Source organism: Leiobunum rupestre, chromosome 3, assembly GCF_980474605.1.
Source record: "Leiobunum rupestre chromosome 3, qqLeiRupe1.1.hap1, whole genome shotgun sequence".
Classification (NCBI taxonomy): Eukaryota; Metazoa; Arthropoda; class Arachnida; order Opiliones; family Sclerosomatidae; genus Leiobunum; species Leiobunum rupestre.
Window position 1 is genome coordinate 40,182,978 of NC_143386.1, and position 14,109 is coordinate 40,197,086.

The following is a 14,109-nucleotide window of genomic DNA, read 5'->3' on the forward strand; positions in this document are numbered from 1 at the left end:
GAATATGTAAAAGTTTATTATCAAGGTATTGACTTGTTTTTTAAGAGCCAAAATAAGTTTAATAATACATAATAGTTGGAATATGGGATGATGTATTATAATGATAATTTATACCGGACTAGTTAAAATATTGTTTAACATAGTATGATTATTTATTCAAATATTGACTAGTTTAAATATGGGTTAACAATAATTTATACAGGTACATGTGTTGACTATGTGGAATATGGGCTAACATAGTATGATAATTTATTTAGATATTGACTAGTTGAAATATGGGTTAACATATAATTATTTATACAGGTATTGTTAAAAATATAAAAATAAAGAGCGCGTTTAAAATATATGGTCATTTGTTTGGTATAATTTGTGTGGTCATTTGTTTGGTATAATTTGTGTGGTCATTTGTTTGGTATAATTTGTGTGGTCATTTGTTTGGTATAATTTGTGTGGTCACTGTGTTGTGTTGTATATTGTAGTTGATCTGTGAATATTATTAAAAATGGAAATGAGATCATTGTTATTATAGGTGCAAAGCCGCCAAGTGCAGTGCCGAAAATTGCAAAGCCGCAAATTGCAGAGCCGCAAAGTGTAGTGCCGCAAAGTGCAGAGCCGCTAAGTGCAGAGCCGCAAAGTGCAGTGCCGCAAAGTGCAATGCCGAAAAGTGCAATGCCGCAAAGTGCAAAGCCGCAAAGTGCAGAGCCGCAAAGTGCAAAGTGCAATGCCGCAAAGAGCAATGCCCCAAAGTGCAAAGCCGCAAAGAGCAATGCCGCAAAGTGCAAAGCCGCAAAGTGCAATGCCGCAAAGTGCAGAGCCGCAAAGTGCAGTGCCGCAAAGTGCAAAGCCGCAAAGTGCAAAGTCACAAAGTGCAAAGTCACAAAGTGCAATGCCGCAAAGTGCAGAGCCGCAAAGTGCAAAGTGCAATGCCGCAAAGAGCAATGCCCCAAAGTGCAAAGCCGCAAAGACAATGCCCCAAAGTGCAAAGCCGCAAAGCGCCCCGGCCGCAATGAGTATGGGCTGCTAATCAAAAATATTACAGCGCAGTTGATTACATGATCGTTCAGAATTAATGTTAAATTTACCATTAATGATAGTGTTTAGTTTTTCCTAATTTGTATTGATGCTTAGTTAATGTATTACTTTAAAAAGGTTTGAAATATGTCTATAATTGTTTTCTCTTCACTTCTATAATTGTTGTGATAGGATTGGAAATTTCTTGATTCCTTTAAACGTAAGATTTTGGAAACGAGAAAGAGCCAGAGAGGGGGAAATGCCATAAAATTGGAATATGAGTTAACGTATAATGATAATTTATACAGGTATTTACAAGTTGGAATATGGGTTAACATATATATATTTATACGGTATTGACTAGGTGGAATAACAATAATAATAATAATCAGCTAGGCTAATACCCAAGGCACCACCTTAGGCCTAAGTCATCAAGCGACTTTTGAAGCCATTAATTCAAGTGGCTGGGAATAGGAGTTAACATAAATAATGATAATTTAAACTGGCATGGATTAATTAACTAACTGTCACTTGGAATATCGCTATGAATGAAAATAGTGATGGAAACTTGGAAGGTATTTAAATCTGATAAATAAAATAAACCCAGGTGGATTTCCCACCGAATGATACACAACTAAACAATAGATAGGAAAAATTTAGAAAACTAGAATTTAAAACTTTTATGCACAAGTTCTTTCACTTTCTAAAATTTTGCGGATTAAATCGACAATTTCATTCGGGTGATTATTATTCAAATCACATTGGAGCAATTTTTGGCCACAAGTGGATTACAATGTTTTTTAAAATTGCCGGTGAATCCCGGAGATAGGGTACACTCTCTCTATGAATGTTTTTACTATAGCCATTAACACGATAAAGCTTTGCTGGGGATACCTATGGTTTCCTCTGACTGATAATTTTATCAATCCAACTAATGGTGAGTCAGAATTAGGCTGTGATACATTTTCAAGGCACAATTGGCAAAAAAAATCTTCTGGGATTTGTACTACATAACCAGCCAAGTATGCGATACTTGCTAGCCGCAAGGTGCATCTCTGTGTATCTGGGTACTCATCCAAAGCATTAAGTATGTCAGTAACTTCAGATGGTAATGTAACTTCATTGCCGTTTAAAATAGTTGAAAATTCATCGAGTCTATTATTAATCATGGCTGACAGATCTGTCTTGGGAAACGTTAGATGTTTTACGATTTGTTAATGGTATAGTGCCTCTCTTAAGGATGGATTCCAAACTGCATATAGTGGCTCTTGTATCAAGCGTGTCATTCCTTCCGGCCATTTGCTTGAGAATGCTGAAAAACATTTCAATAGCATCGCTCGTTAAATTACTTGTCAAGACAAACTGGAAACCAGATTTAAGGAGGTATGACACGTAAGATATTGTAGACAATTAAGTTATTCTAATAGATTCATATCAGCAGTTGGCTGATTTTGTAAAATGGCAGATGTCGGAACTGTTTCTTCAGTTTCAACTTCATTATTTCCGAAGGGCTCAGATAGTGAAAGTTCTTTAGAGCTAGAAATATTTTGAATAAGTCTTGCATCTTGTAGATTTGAAGATGATCATTGATGCTGGAGCCTTCAAATTTCTTTCTCTAACATTCCTGGTAACTTCCTCGTCTTGTTGCATGCATTTTGGATACTCAAGAAATACAGTTGGAAAGGCACCTTTCTTTAATTTGCGGATCTTGAGACCTTCGTAGTAATCACTTTCCTTAAAATGTCACACTACAAACAAATCTTGCGTGATGCGTAAGCTTCATTGACCCCAAAATCTTTTCTCGATATGTTCTTAGTCCATAATTTGCATAAATTTTCATCAACTGGAAACTGATGAAATGATACATTGATATTCTACTTAGATTTACAAAATGGAATTGCATATCAAAAATAGGCAATATTTTCAAACTTAAGTTTGAGAAATGTGAACTTAATTTAAAGAATAATAAAGCTATTTATTAAATAATATGAATAATATTGGGGCTATTTATTTAAAATTCTGGTAAAATAAATGCGAATACTGGTTTGAAAACTTAAAAACTTGAAACCTGTGAAAAACCAAAGAGATTTTGGTTAGGCTTAGCAATTAACTAATAAAACTCAATATAAGCATATTACTTTAATAAAATAAATGTTTTAAATGAAAACTCATTCGATAAAGATCAAATCATAAGTTGTATATCCCAAACTTTCCAGAAGTTTTTGAAAAACAATGGAAAAAGAATTAACTAGTTGAATTTACCGCCACAGAAAACTATTAAATATCCCGCTGATTTTTATATTTAAGGGGGCGCTCAGACAGCACTCCTGGTGGTAAAAAAGGTATTCGCGGAAATACATAGGAGAGGAAATCTTTGCCTGGGCCGCTATGAGCGCCAAGCAGATCTCGAGACGGCCGTGACCCGGGACTCGACAAAAAAACAATTTCCGAAACATAATCTATTTTTTTGTCATTAGAAAATTAACTTGCATTTCAATATTTTTCCTTTATCTTAGGAAAATTTACTTGTATTTCCCCACTTAACTTATATTTATCCAGATTTACGTGCATAAAAAGAAATTAATTCGTGTTTTAGTCTATTTTTTAGTGGCCAGTGTCTAAGGCCTCGGGCCGACACCACTTTGTAACTCTAAAAAAATTAATTCAATTATAACTACCCAAATGATCCCAATTAACGTGTTAATTTACCTATATATTCCCAATTTACGTGTATTTCCCAATATTTACAAAATTTACGTATATTTAACCAAATTTACTATTACCAAACCAATTTACATATATTTAAAGTAACGTTAAAAGGAACCCCAGGTCTATGGACTGCAATGCTATTTTATTTAATCTAATTCTTCTTTCTTTGTTCGAAGACCTATCATAGTAGAGGCCTGCGCCGATCTGATATGGGTCGGCGGCGGCGTTTGACCCAAAATATACCGGCGGCGGCGGCGGCTTACGGCTTAACATATCGATAAACCAACAACATTTAAATTTAAAGGGAATTAAATTGTGGATAAACCTTGGTTATATTAGTGACTCTCTCTCTATAGCCAGGATAGCAATGCTGGAATCCATTGATGCTAAGTGAAAATGCTATTACTCTGCCTCGACCGAAATCCGAAAACCAAAATTTGACGTTCGACGTCGTGTTCAAATGTCGTTATTTTCGCGTAAATGAAAACCAAGCTTAATATACCAAAAAAAAAGTGTATAAAGAAAAAAAAAGAAACGGCGGCGTGCGCCGACTTTCGAACAATCGGCGGCGGCGCGATCGGCGCGTTCAAAATTATCGGCGGCGGCGGCGCAAGCCTAGAGACCTATTGGAACGAGCTATTTGTAAGTTTTTAAATTTCTTCAAATTTGTTTAGGGTTTAGCTTTTTTATCCCTTTTCAAAATGAACTAATCTACTTATTCGCCAATTTTATCATATTTACCCGAATTTACCTAATTTACGTGTATTTATCACAATTTACCTGAATTTACCTAATTTACGTGTATTTATCACAATTTACCCAAATTTATATATATTTACACAAATTTACCCTTTTTTACCCCTGTTCTAAATTTTTCTAATTAGTAAAACTGGTCACTATTAGAAACTTCCCATGATATCAATAAAACTTCTTTCTGTAGCAACCTACCGACTATGTTAGTCGATCCCACGCTGTCATGGAGAGTTGCGCGGAAGTCGCTAACGTGGGGCCATATGAAGGACAGGTTAAGCTCGCGCAAGAAAACGCACAATTGAGCTACGTCTCCACTAAACTTTCTATTAATTAGCTACGGTCTCCGGCTCTGGAAACAGTCGTCTGCTAAATAGAGGCTTATCAAAGAATCTTAAGATGGCGGTTGAGTAACTACACAATTTCGCCTGCTTTGAAAATAATCACGTTAAAAAGAACAAATCTAAGAACAACTTTTAATTTGACATAAAATTGAACATGAAAAACAAAATGTCCTTCAATTTAAGAACCATATCTGGAATAATTTTTAAATGAGAAAAAACCCGTCTTTGAAAACGTTCACCAAATGAGTCGTTTTGAAAGCATTTTCTAAGTTAATGAAATATACTTTGAAAATTATATTAATTAAAAAAAAATAAAAACACGAAATTAGAATGAACATTGGCTTTATTTAGTAACGACCATAAATAAAGTTTTCTTCTTCGGGAGGAAACTCCATCTTGATCGGGTGTTCTGGGTTCGTTGGGACACCCTCGTTGTTGTCCCCAACTGGGCAAAATTCCAAGTCTTCTCTCTTGACGACTGACGGAACCGGAAATTGATCGATGAAGTCATAAAAGGGCTCTAATTTGACGATGCTAACATCGAAGTTCGGGCATTCAGAGTCTGAAACCCTTTCCCTGTCGGTGGTTGCGGTGTCAGCATCAAGTTCGCCAACTTCCGCTTTCACGGCGTGGTCGCGGTGGGGCTTTTCAGTTAGAGATTCCAACTGCTCCTTCGTCACAAGTCGCAGTTGCACCAAACAACGCCTACCTCCCGTTTGACGACCAGAGGAGTGAAATTGACGTGGTTGTGATGAGCGCTCTGGTTCTTGCTGATGACTGTTTGTAGCGCCAATTTGGTTTCCAAGTGTACTATGAATGCGAAGGTGACCTTGGAGGGTTTTACTGCTAGCGAAGTTTCGGTGGCAACTGGGGCATTTGTGGGTCTTATCCACTTCAGAGTGACGTGCTCTTTCGTGACGAAGTAAAGTGTTCTTATGTTTGGTCCGATATTCGCACTTTGCACATCCAAAGGGCTTCTCGTGCGAGTGTCGTCTTTTGTGCTTCATTAATTCACTCTTACTGGCCGACGCGTGCTTACACTGATCACATTGAAATGGTTTTTCACCGTTATGGGTTCTTTGGTGGACAATCAAGTGACCCTTCTGTGCAGACGCGTACCTACACTGGTCGCACTGAAATGGTTTTTCACCCGAGTGAGTTCTTCCGTGGCGAATGAAATTACACTTAATTACAGATGCGTACCTACACTGGTCGCACTGAAAATGTTTTTCGCCTGAATGAGTTCTTCTGTGGCAAATCAAATCACTCTTACTTACAGATGCGTACCTACACTGGTCACACTGAAATGGTTTTTCGTCGGAGTGAGTTCTTCTATGGAGAAACAAATGACCCTTCGTTGCAGATGCGTAGCTACACTGGTCACACTGAAAAGGCTTTTCAACCGAGTGATTTCGTCTATGGTTAATCAAATGAGTCTTCTGTACAGACGCGTAGGTACACTGGTCGCAGTGAAATGGTTTCTCACCCGAGTGAGTTCTTCTGTGACGAAGGAAATTACACTTGTAGATCGTTGTGTAAGCGCACTCTGTGCACTTGAATTTATGTTCGCCTCGGCCACTCATTCTGCCAGAATGACGCTTTACAAGTTTCGGTCGAAGTTTCTTTAGAAAATATGATCAGAATGTCTTGTATTCCTTGTTATCGATGAAACCACTTCTAGATATGCCTAAAATACAGAAAAATTTAAATAAAAAGGAATAATTAGATATTTCGTTGAAATTCGAATCGTCGGCCAACCCTCGTTAAAGAAAGTTTTGAAAAGAGAGGTTAAGCAGAGAGCTCTAGAAGTTTGAACGACAACGTCGAGAGTTACGTTGTTATTCTCGACGGTTTTACTTCGGAGTCGGAAACTTTTTACCTTGAAGACGACACCATATTTCTGCCGAGCTAATGTGACACGTGCAATAACATCTATAGCGTTTAAATAAAACTAATGAATATTACAATTTTCCTGCTCAACAAATCGAGAGATAATTATGGTAGGTTTTTTCTTTTCAGGCAATTAACGGTTTTTTTATTTTAATTTAGGCTCGTCAAGCCTTTGGAGGGTTTTATAATTTTGTTGACTGTCGTCAAATTGCCGAAATTTATCTCTGCATTGATTACGGCTAAAATAGAAGATTAACATATGAAAATATCAAACATGTCTACGAGGTGCGCAGGTGGTTGGTGAGATATAACGTATTATAGATATAAATATTTGTGTAGATTTCTCACGTATTGCTGATATTTAATTCAATTTATTTATAGTTCTATTACAGCTTTCCGACTAATTATTTCTGCATTAATTAGGGTTAATATACAAGATTAAAATATCAAACCAGTCTAACTGGCGGTTGCCGAGAAGTAACGCATTATAGATAGAAATATTAGTGTAGATATGAAATTCACTAAGTTTCGAGTTATGTTACAGCTCCCTGGCTTTAATTACAGTTAATATACAAGATATATACTTTATAAAATTAGGTGTGCACTGATATGGGTACAACCTATATATCGGCCGTAATAATGGAAACTGTAGCGGGGAAAGAAAATTCGGCACTATTACTATCTTTTTCCGCTAAAATGACAAATTCCAAAGGCCAGATATGAATAAAAACCATATTCGTGACCAAGGGTTCGTTACAAATTTATTTAAATTTATAAAATGCTTAATATCTTTTGGATTAATACCAACAATTACAAAATAAAAATATTGCTTACCTTTATTAAAGTTAATTGATATACTTTGTATTAGTGGAGGGTATTGTTTTTAAAATTAATAGAAATTAATGATCTTTGATAGAATGAAATTTAACGCACGACGACACAAGGTACGAATCTCAGTGATTTTGATTTCGTGATTTTAGTCGCAGTGGTCTTACAAGATAAAATTTACCGATAAGGTAGGACTCGCGACTAAGCAAAAAAGTTATAACAAAGTGTTACACGTTTTTTAAACCATATTATTTCGCTAATATTTTTAAATCATTTTCGTCATTTGACTTTTGTTTACATAAATCCACGTCTAATATGCTGGATTTTCGTCTACTAAACAGAGGATTAGTCATTTTAAAAGCATGAATCTTCCAGAAATTAAATTTTACGTTAAGGCACTAAAAACAGCCAAGTTTCAAGTTTCAAAAGTTATCCTATCAAAACCGTTTTTAGGCACGTGACTTAGAACTAATCCCTTCACATCTCTCACAAAAGGCAGGGATGTTTTGGCCTCCACCAGATTCCTCCCAAAGTTAGGTTTAATTTTATTTGGTCATTGGACCTTTAACATATAAGAACCACACTTCAATAATTACTCACAATTGTTTTTTTTTTTCATTTATGTCATTTCTACGCACATGCCCAAGTCACAGAATAATAGTCAAGTGCTTAAGTGAGTTTTATTTGTAAGGCTAAAGATGATTTAAGACTCTAACTTCGACTCTCTTCTTAATTTTGACGTGGAAAGTGTTAAACGAATTTAATCCAAGAAGAATAAAATATACAAACGTACGATAAAAATACCAAAAGTTATGAAAATTTCACTCAAGAATTCGATAGTTGTGACTATTTGGTACTTCGTTGTTCGTAATAGAACATAGCCACCGGGTTTTGCAAAAGATCTTTTAAACTACCCCTTTTGAAAATACACGGATTGGTTTAGAACGTTTAAAACCAACTGTTTTAAACATAGTTGTTATATGTAGATTTTATATATTTTTTAAGATTTATTTTATAATGAGGAAAAATAGGTAAAATAATTGTTGCAGAGGTGAACTTGCAAGTTATTTATCGCAGCAAATTAAGGTAAAAAACTTGATAAAGGTAAAATTGATTTCAAGGTTCACCTTTTGCTACAAGTAAATTCAAGCCATTAACTGTTCTATGATATTTTGAAATGATGGATAGAAAAATACCGTTAGTACATTAACAAACGTTTAACTTCCGATAGTTAGAATTTGAGACTCCTATAATCCTAATCACGGTATTCCTAATATTGTTGCCGAACAGTCTAGTGAAGTGTAGGTAAATTCATATCAAATTGGTATTTATGAATAAAAATCTCTAAAATTTAGATTTAGTGCCTTAAGAATAGATTGGACTCAATCATCGGGATGATGATTGAGTACATTAACTTATCGAATTGCTTTGAATATATATTATCGTTTACCAGCTGCGTTCCGAGCTCTCCAGTCTTTTAATATTCTAAATCTACCTAGCATCCACACTTCAAAAAAGAAGGTTCAAAATCTTAAATGACCTTCGAAAACTACGAAACAAACCGGAAGCCACATCAAGATAGTTTCCTCGTTGCAGATGAAATCAAAGTTCCCTTAGTATTAGCAGGGTGTTTCTTAGAAACACCTAGGCATTGGCAATTCAAGTTTAAGAGATGACGGGGGGAAAAAATGAAAAAAAAAAAATTGTTTATTAAATGAGGTATTTGTCAAGATAATAAAAAATTGCTTAAAAAGTAATTTTCTTTCACAAAACCAATTTTGGTAAGTCACCAGGTACTGTTTGTTTACTAATATTCTAGCCAAAATATGACAATATATCACATTAAATTTAAAATACCATCTTTGAATTTGAGCATAAGCACTTAAGTAACAAATTTTTGTACTCTTCTTATTTGCAACTTCCTCATTATTAAGCTGTTTTAGGAACCTTATTCTTATGAGTGTTCGCATTTTGACAAAACACATAATTAGGTCTTTTGGATATTTTACTGTTTGATATTGTACTTTGCTAATTGATATTTTATGGTTGTATACTATTGGACCGAATCCCGTTCGATCGAATCCCATTGAACCGAAACGTATTTTCGTTTATAGCCCAACATAGCGGGATTCGGTTGAACGGGAAATTTAAATCTGGTTCGTTTTCACTTCGGGTAGGTTAGTTCAGGTTGGGTTGGGTTAGGTTAGGTTAGATTGGGTTGGGTTAGGTTAGATATGGTAGGCAACTATTTGACGTCGGGTCTTATCAAGGTTATTTTCAAAAATTAAACCCGGAAAATATCGAATTTCAAGGGAAAAAGGTCTAAAAATACACATCGGTACGAAATAATAAATATTTAAGACATAGTTTTGTCCAAATTAGATATACTATCGTCACGTACCCTACGATATATAAAAATGTATCACTAACGTTAAATTTAATGAAAATCGCGCAAAACGCGGTTTTCGGTCGATTGGGATTCGGTTAAATGGTACATTCGGACGAATGGGATTTCGGTCCAATTGTCTACAATCATATTTTATCCGCTACGTTTTTAACCACCCCTTCCTCATTTGACAAAGAGGGTTTTGCATCTGCATTCGCTTTGTGATAGCTAACAAATACACTTTAAAAATATTTCACACCCTGCTAATGCTAAGGAAACTTAACTTCGCGCCTATGAAAATCTTCTTCACTGATGTCACGCGGTTATAAGCAGACAACGTTTTGAGGCTCCGCAAAGAAATATTTCAAACCGTTTCGCGATCCAGACCCGTTCGCTCGCAATCTTCTTTTAAAATCGACCAAAATTTTAAGGCGGGAAATTGACTCCGTATCGAAAATAAGCCTCGGTGTCATCTTGCGCGGTGCGAGATTTTTATTTTTTTTTATTCAAGGAAGAAAGGGCTGATTGAGTCTGAGAAGACCGCGAGCCCGGCGAAACACTATCTGATTAATCAGGGCGAGATATGTGTAACGGCCACGCCAACGGGGGGATACGTGGGGACAGGGGTGGGGACACCCGTGGCGGAAGTATTCCGACCACCCGTTGGGGAATTGGTAGTCGTCCTCACACGACCATCCACAAACTCTGCCTCCCGGACGCCTGGGATTACAGGAGTGAGCCATTACTCCCGGCTGCGGTGCGAGATTTAAAAATGTAAAACTAAGAAGTAAGAACACAAAATAAAATATCTGTAAATACATCTTTGGCTCCATTTTTTACTTTAGTTATTATGTTATTACTTTAATTATTACGTTTTAGTATTATCATAAGTGGCATAATTACCCTAAGTGTGCCAATAAGAGCCTTTCCCATAGAAATTAATCAATGAGAGCTTGTTCTACACGGACCAAAGAAACGTAGGACTCGCGAATTCCGATCTAGTACTCTCTGTGGTCTTTGAATAAAGTGACGTAAATTTCGTCCCTGGAAAAAGTGACGTCATTTACGTCATTTCCGTTAAACAAGGTATCATTGTAAAATTTATCTTACTAACACACTTATGGTAATTAGGCCACATATGGTATTATTAAACTGTTCAAAACATTATTTAAAATGGTTAAAGTTTGCTGTGTAACAATTTGGAAGTCGACGAATGGAAAAAACGTTGCTGGGTTATCGTTCCACGAGTTTCCAAGTGATCCTACTTTATGCAATGAATGCTTTAAAGACTTAAAGCTATTGCCAGAACCAAACGTTCAGCCAGAAAGCCTCACACCAATCTTAGGATTACCTGAAATAGTGAAAGTATGCACAGACGAAGATATCTTCCCCGAAGAAGAGTATGAATCTTCACAAGTCATAATTGATAACATCCTGTTGTTGCTGGATCAACTCAATAAGTTCCCCGAAAACCGCCCAATTTCTATTAAACAAGAAACAGTGGCACATCTTGGAGGTGTGAGCCGTGTGATTCTCCGTTACTGTGAAAAATATGCCGTTTTTGAAATGTGCAGTTTCTATCGAATCAGTACTTCGAGCGGAGAATTGGTTGCAATACCTAAGCTAATACAGTGTCCTGTATTAATTTGTGATTGTAACAATCAACAACACATTGTGAAATTGGTACAAACCATTAGTTCCTCCTCTTCTGGATAATTTGATGCGCAATATTTCTCAAAAAATTTAAAAAGTTAAACACCTAAAATACAAGGTTTTGAAACTTTAAATATTATCTTAAACACTTATATATTTCATGTGAAATTTCTTACCAGAAATTATATTCAATATATAAAACTGAAATTTAGTATAAGACAAGTTATTAAAAAATAATATAGAGTTGGAAATACTTACTTTTGGAATTTTGGTTTACAGTTTTCAATTAGTCGCTCAAGATGATTCCGAGGCTCATTTTCGATACGTAATCAATTCCTCGCCTTAAAATTTTGGTCGATTTTAAAAGAAGATTGTAAGCGAACCAAAGTTCGTAAAATTACAAACATGGGCTTAAAATAAAGTTTAAACCTTACTTCAAATCATATTAAAATCTCAGCATTTACAAAATTCGCAACGATAACGAAAAAGGTTCCTAAAAATGAGACTCTTTCGAATAATTTTCCTCATAGAATAACATTAGAAGGGTTGTCCAGGCTTTCAGCGCGCCAAGCGGAATTTTCCCGCGTAAATCGGCTTTTCCTCATACATGGAAAAACATTAAGCTGGGGGCCAATAGTGCGTGTAGCAGTGGATCTAAATTGGCCAGAAATTCAGCACTTCAGCAAATTAGTCAGTTTGTACAGACGGTTTGAAAATTAAAGAAACGATTCGAAAATAAAGTAAATTTTCGGGTCCAGAAATTCAGCACTTCAGGAAATTAGTCAGTTTGGTCCAAACGGTTTGAAAGTTATAGAAACGATTCGAAAATAAAGTAACATTTTCGGGTCCATAAATTCAGCACTTCAGCAAATTAGTCAGTTTGGTCCAGACGGTTTGAAAATTAAAGAAACGATTCGAAAATAAAGTAAAATTTTCGGGTCCAGAAATTCAGCACTTCAGCAAATTAGTCAGTTTGGTCCAAACGGTTTGAAAATTATAGAAACGATTCGAAAATAAAGTAAAATTTTCGGGTCCAGAAATTCAGCACTTCAGCAAATTAGTCAGTTTGGTCCAGACGGTTTGAAAATTAAAGAGACGATTCGAAAATAAAGTAAAATTTTAGGGTCCAGAAATTCAGCACTTCAGCAAATTAGTCAGTTTGGTCCAGACGGTTTGAAAATTAAAGAGACGATTCGAAAATAAAGTAAAATTTTAGGGTCCAGAAATTCAGCACTTCAGCAAATTAGTCAGTTTGGTCCAAACGGTTTGAAAATTATAGAAACGATTCGAAAATAAAGTAAAATTTTCGGGTCCAGAAATTCAGCACTTCAGCAAATTAGTCAGTTTGGTCCAGACGGTTTGAAAATTAAAGAGACGATTCGAAAATAAAGTAAAATTTTAGGGTCCAGTAATTCAGCACTTCAGCAAATTAGTCAATTTGGTCCAGACGGTTTATAAGATAGTAGCTTCTATGTAGTAGGAATCCTTCAAAATTCAGCGGTCTAGACGTCCAGAAATTCAGCAAATTAGTCAATCCCCTAGTTAGTATAGAATAGCCTAAATTAAAAGAGACTTGAAACGGTTTTAAAATTAACAATTTATTTATTTAAAAAATCCACCGAGAGCAAACCGCCCTTCCTAGACATTCTTATACATAACAATCAAACCACCCTCCAATTTTTAAAGATGTTAAAAACATTTTCGGTTGCCATGAAAAAATGAAAGTCCATTTTGTTTTTGGCCTCGTATTGAAATTTTAATTATACGAACGCGGTTTTTGGTCCACAAATGATTTTGACACATCAAACGATTGGAATTATAGTATTCTCGCGTTTGAATAGGTGGTTCTACAAAACATTTTCGCTATAGAGGCTCATGGGAATTCAGTATGTTTGAGCAAGGCATCGTCTGCTAAGATCCGCCTGCTGATACTAAGGCCCGCGTATAGAGAATTTTAGTTTTAAATATTAATAGCGTTACAAATAGATAAATAAAGGCTAGGGTTATATTAAAAATATATTTTTATGTGTTATGTATATTATAAGGTAGTCTGGTTTTAGCTATTTTTTATTTACTAACCTTGAAAGATATAAAATACTCAGCAAAAATAAATAATCTTCTATACTAGTTAGAACTTTCACTTTACTGTTAAACTAAACGACAGGTAAGCCTGGTTTTAAATAGCGGACGACACTAAATTATTGGCCAACTTCGAGATTTCATTTTGACCGTAGTGACGCAAACTTACTGAAAACACGTGACCACCGATCGTTTGTAAAAACACCTATTCTATATTTGGGCACTAGGAGCCCGAATTACACGGATTTTCTCTGTTACCTCGATGTGGAAGTAATAGCTCGGCTGTTCCTACTTTTGGATTAAATTGAGAAAAGGAGGTTGTGACACTTTTTAAACTTTTTAAAATAAATGGGAAGTTATTATTAAATTGAAGTTACGATACGTTGTCTAGGGGAATTAATAATGATATTATGATTATTGTTAAGTGTCAGCATTAGATAAATATAAATAATAATGAAA

At 35.4% G+C, this 14,109-nt stretch overlaps 1 protein-coding gene across 3 annotated transcripts in view; it reads left to right on the forward strand.

The window, feature by feature from the left end:
• Window positions 1-3,997: 3,997 nt before the first annotated feature.
• LOC149951768 (uncharacterized) overlaps window positions 3,998-14,109 on the forward strand; it is a 31,638-nt gene continuing 21,526 nt past the window's right edge. The window contains exons 1-2 of one of the 3 annotated variants that reach the window (XR_016480040.1): window positions 3,998-4,362; window positions 6,864-7,448. Coding sequence is in view for 1 of the 3 variants with exons in the window: in XM_090170112.1 (XP_090026238.1) it covers window positions 8,171-8,205 (35 nt within the window). In the remaining 2 variants the exon portion in view is untranslated. Of the gene's footprint in view, window positions 4,363-6,863; window positions 7,449-7,865; window positions 8,206-14,109 lie in introns of those variants that run through there. The other 2 variants (XR_016480039.1, XM_090170112.1) reach the window with 2 other exon arrangements.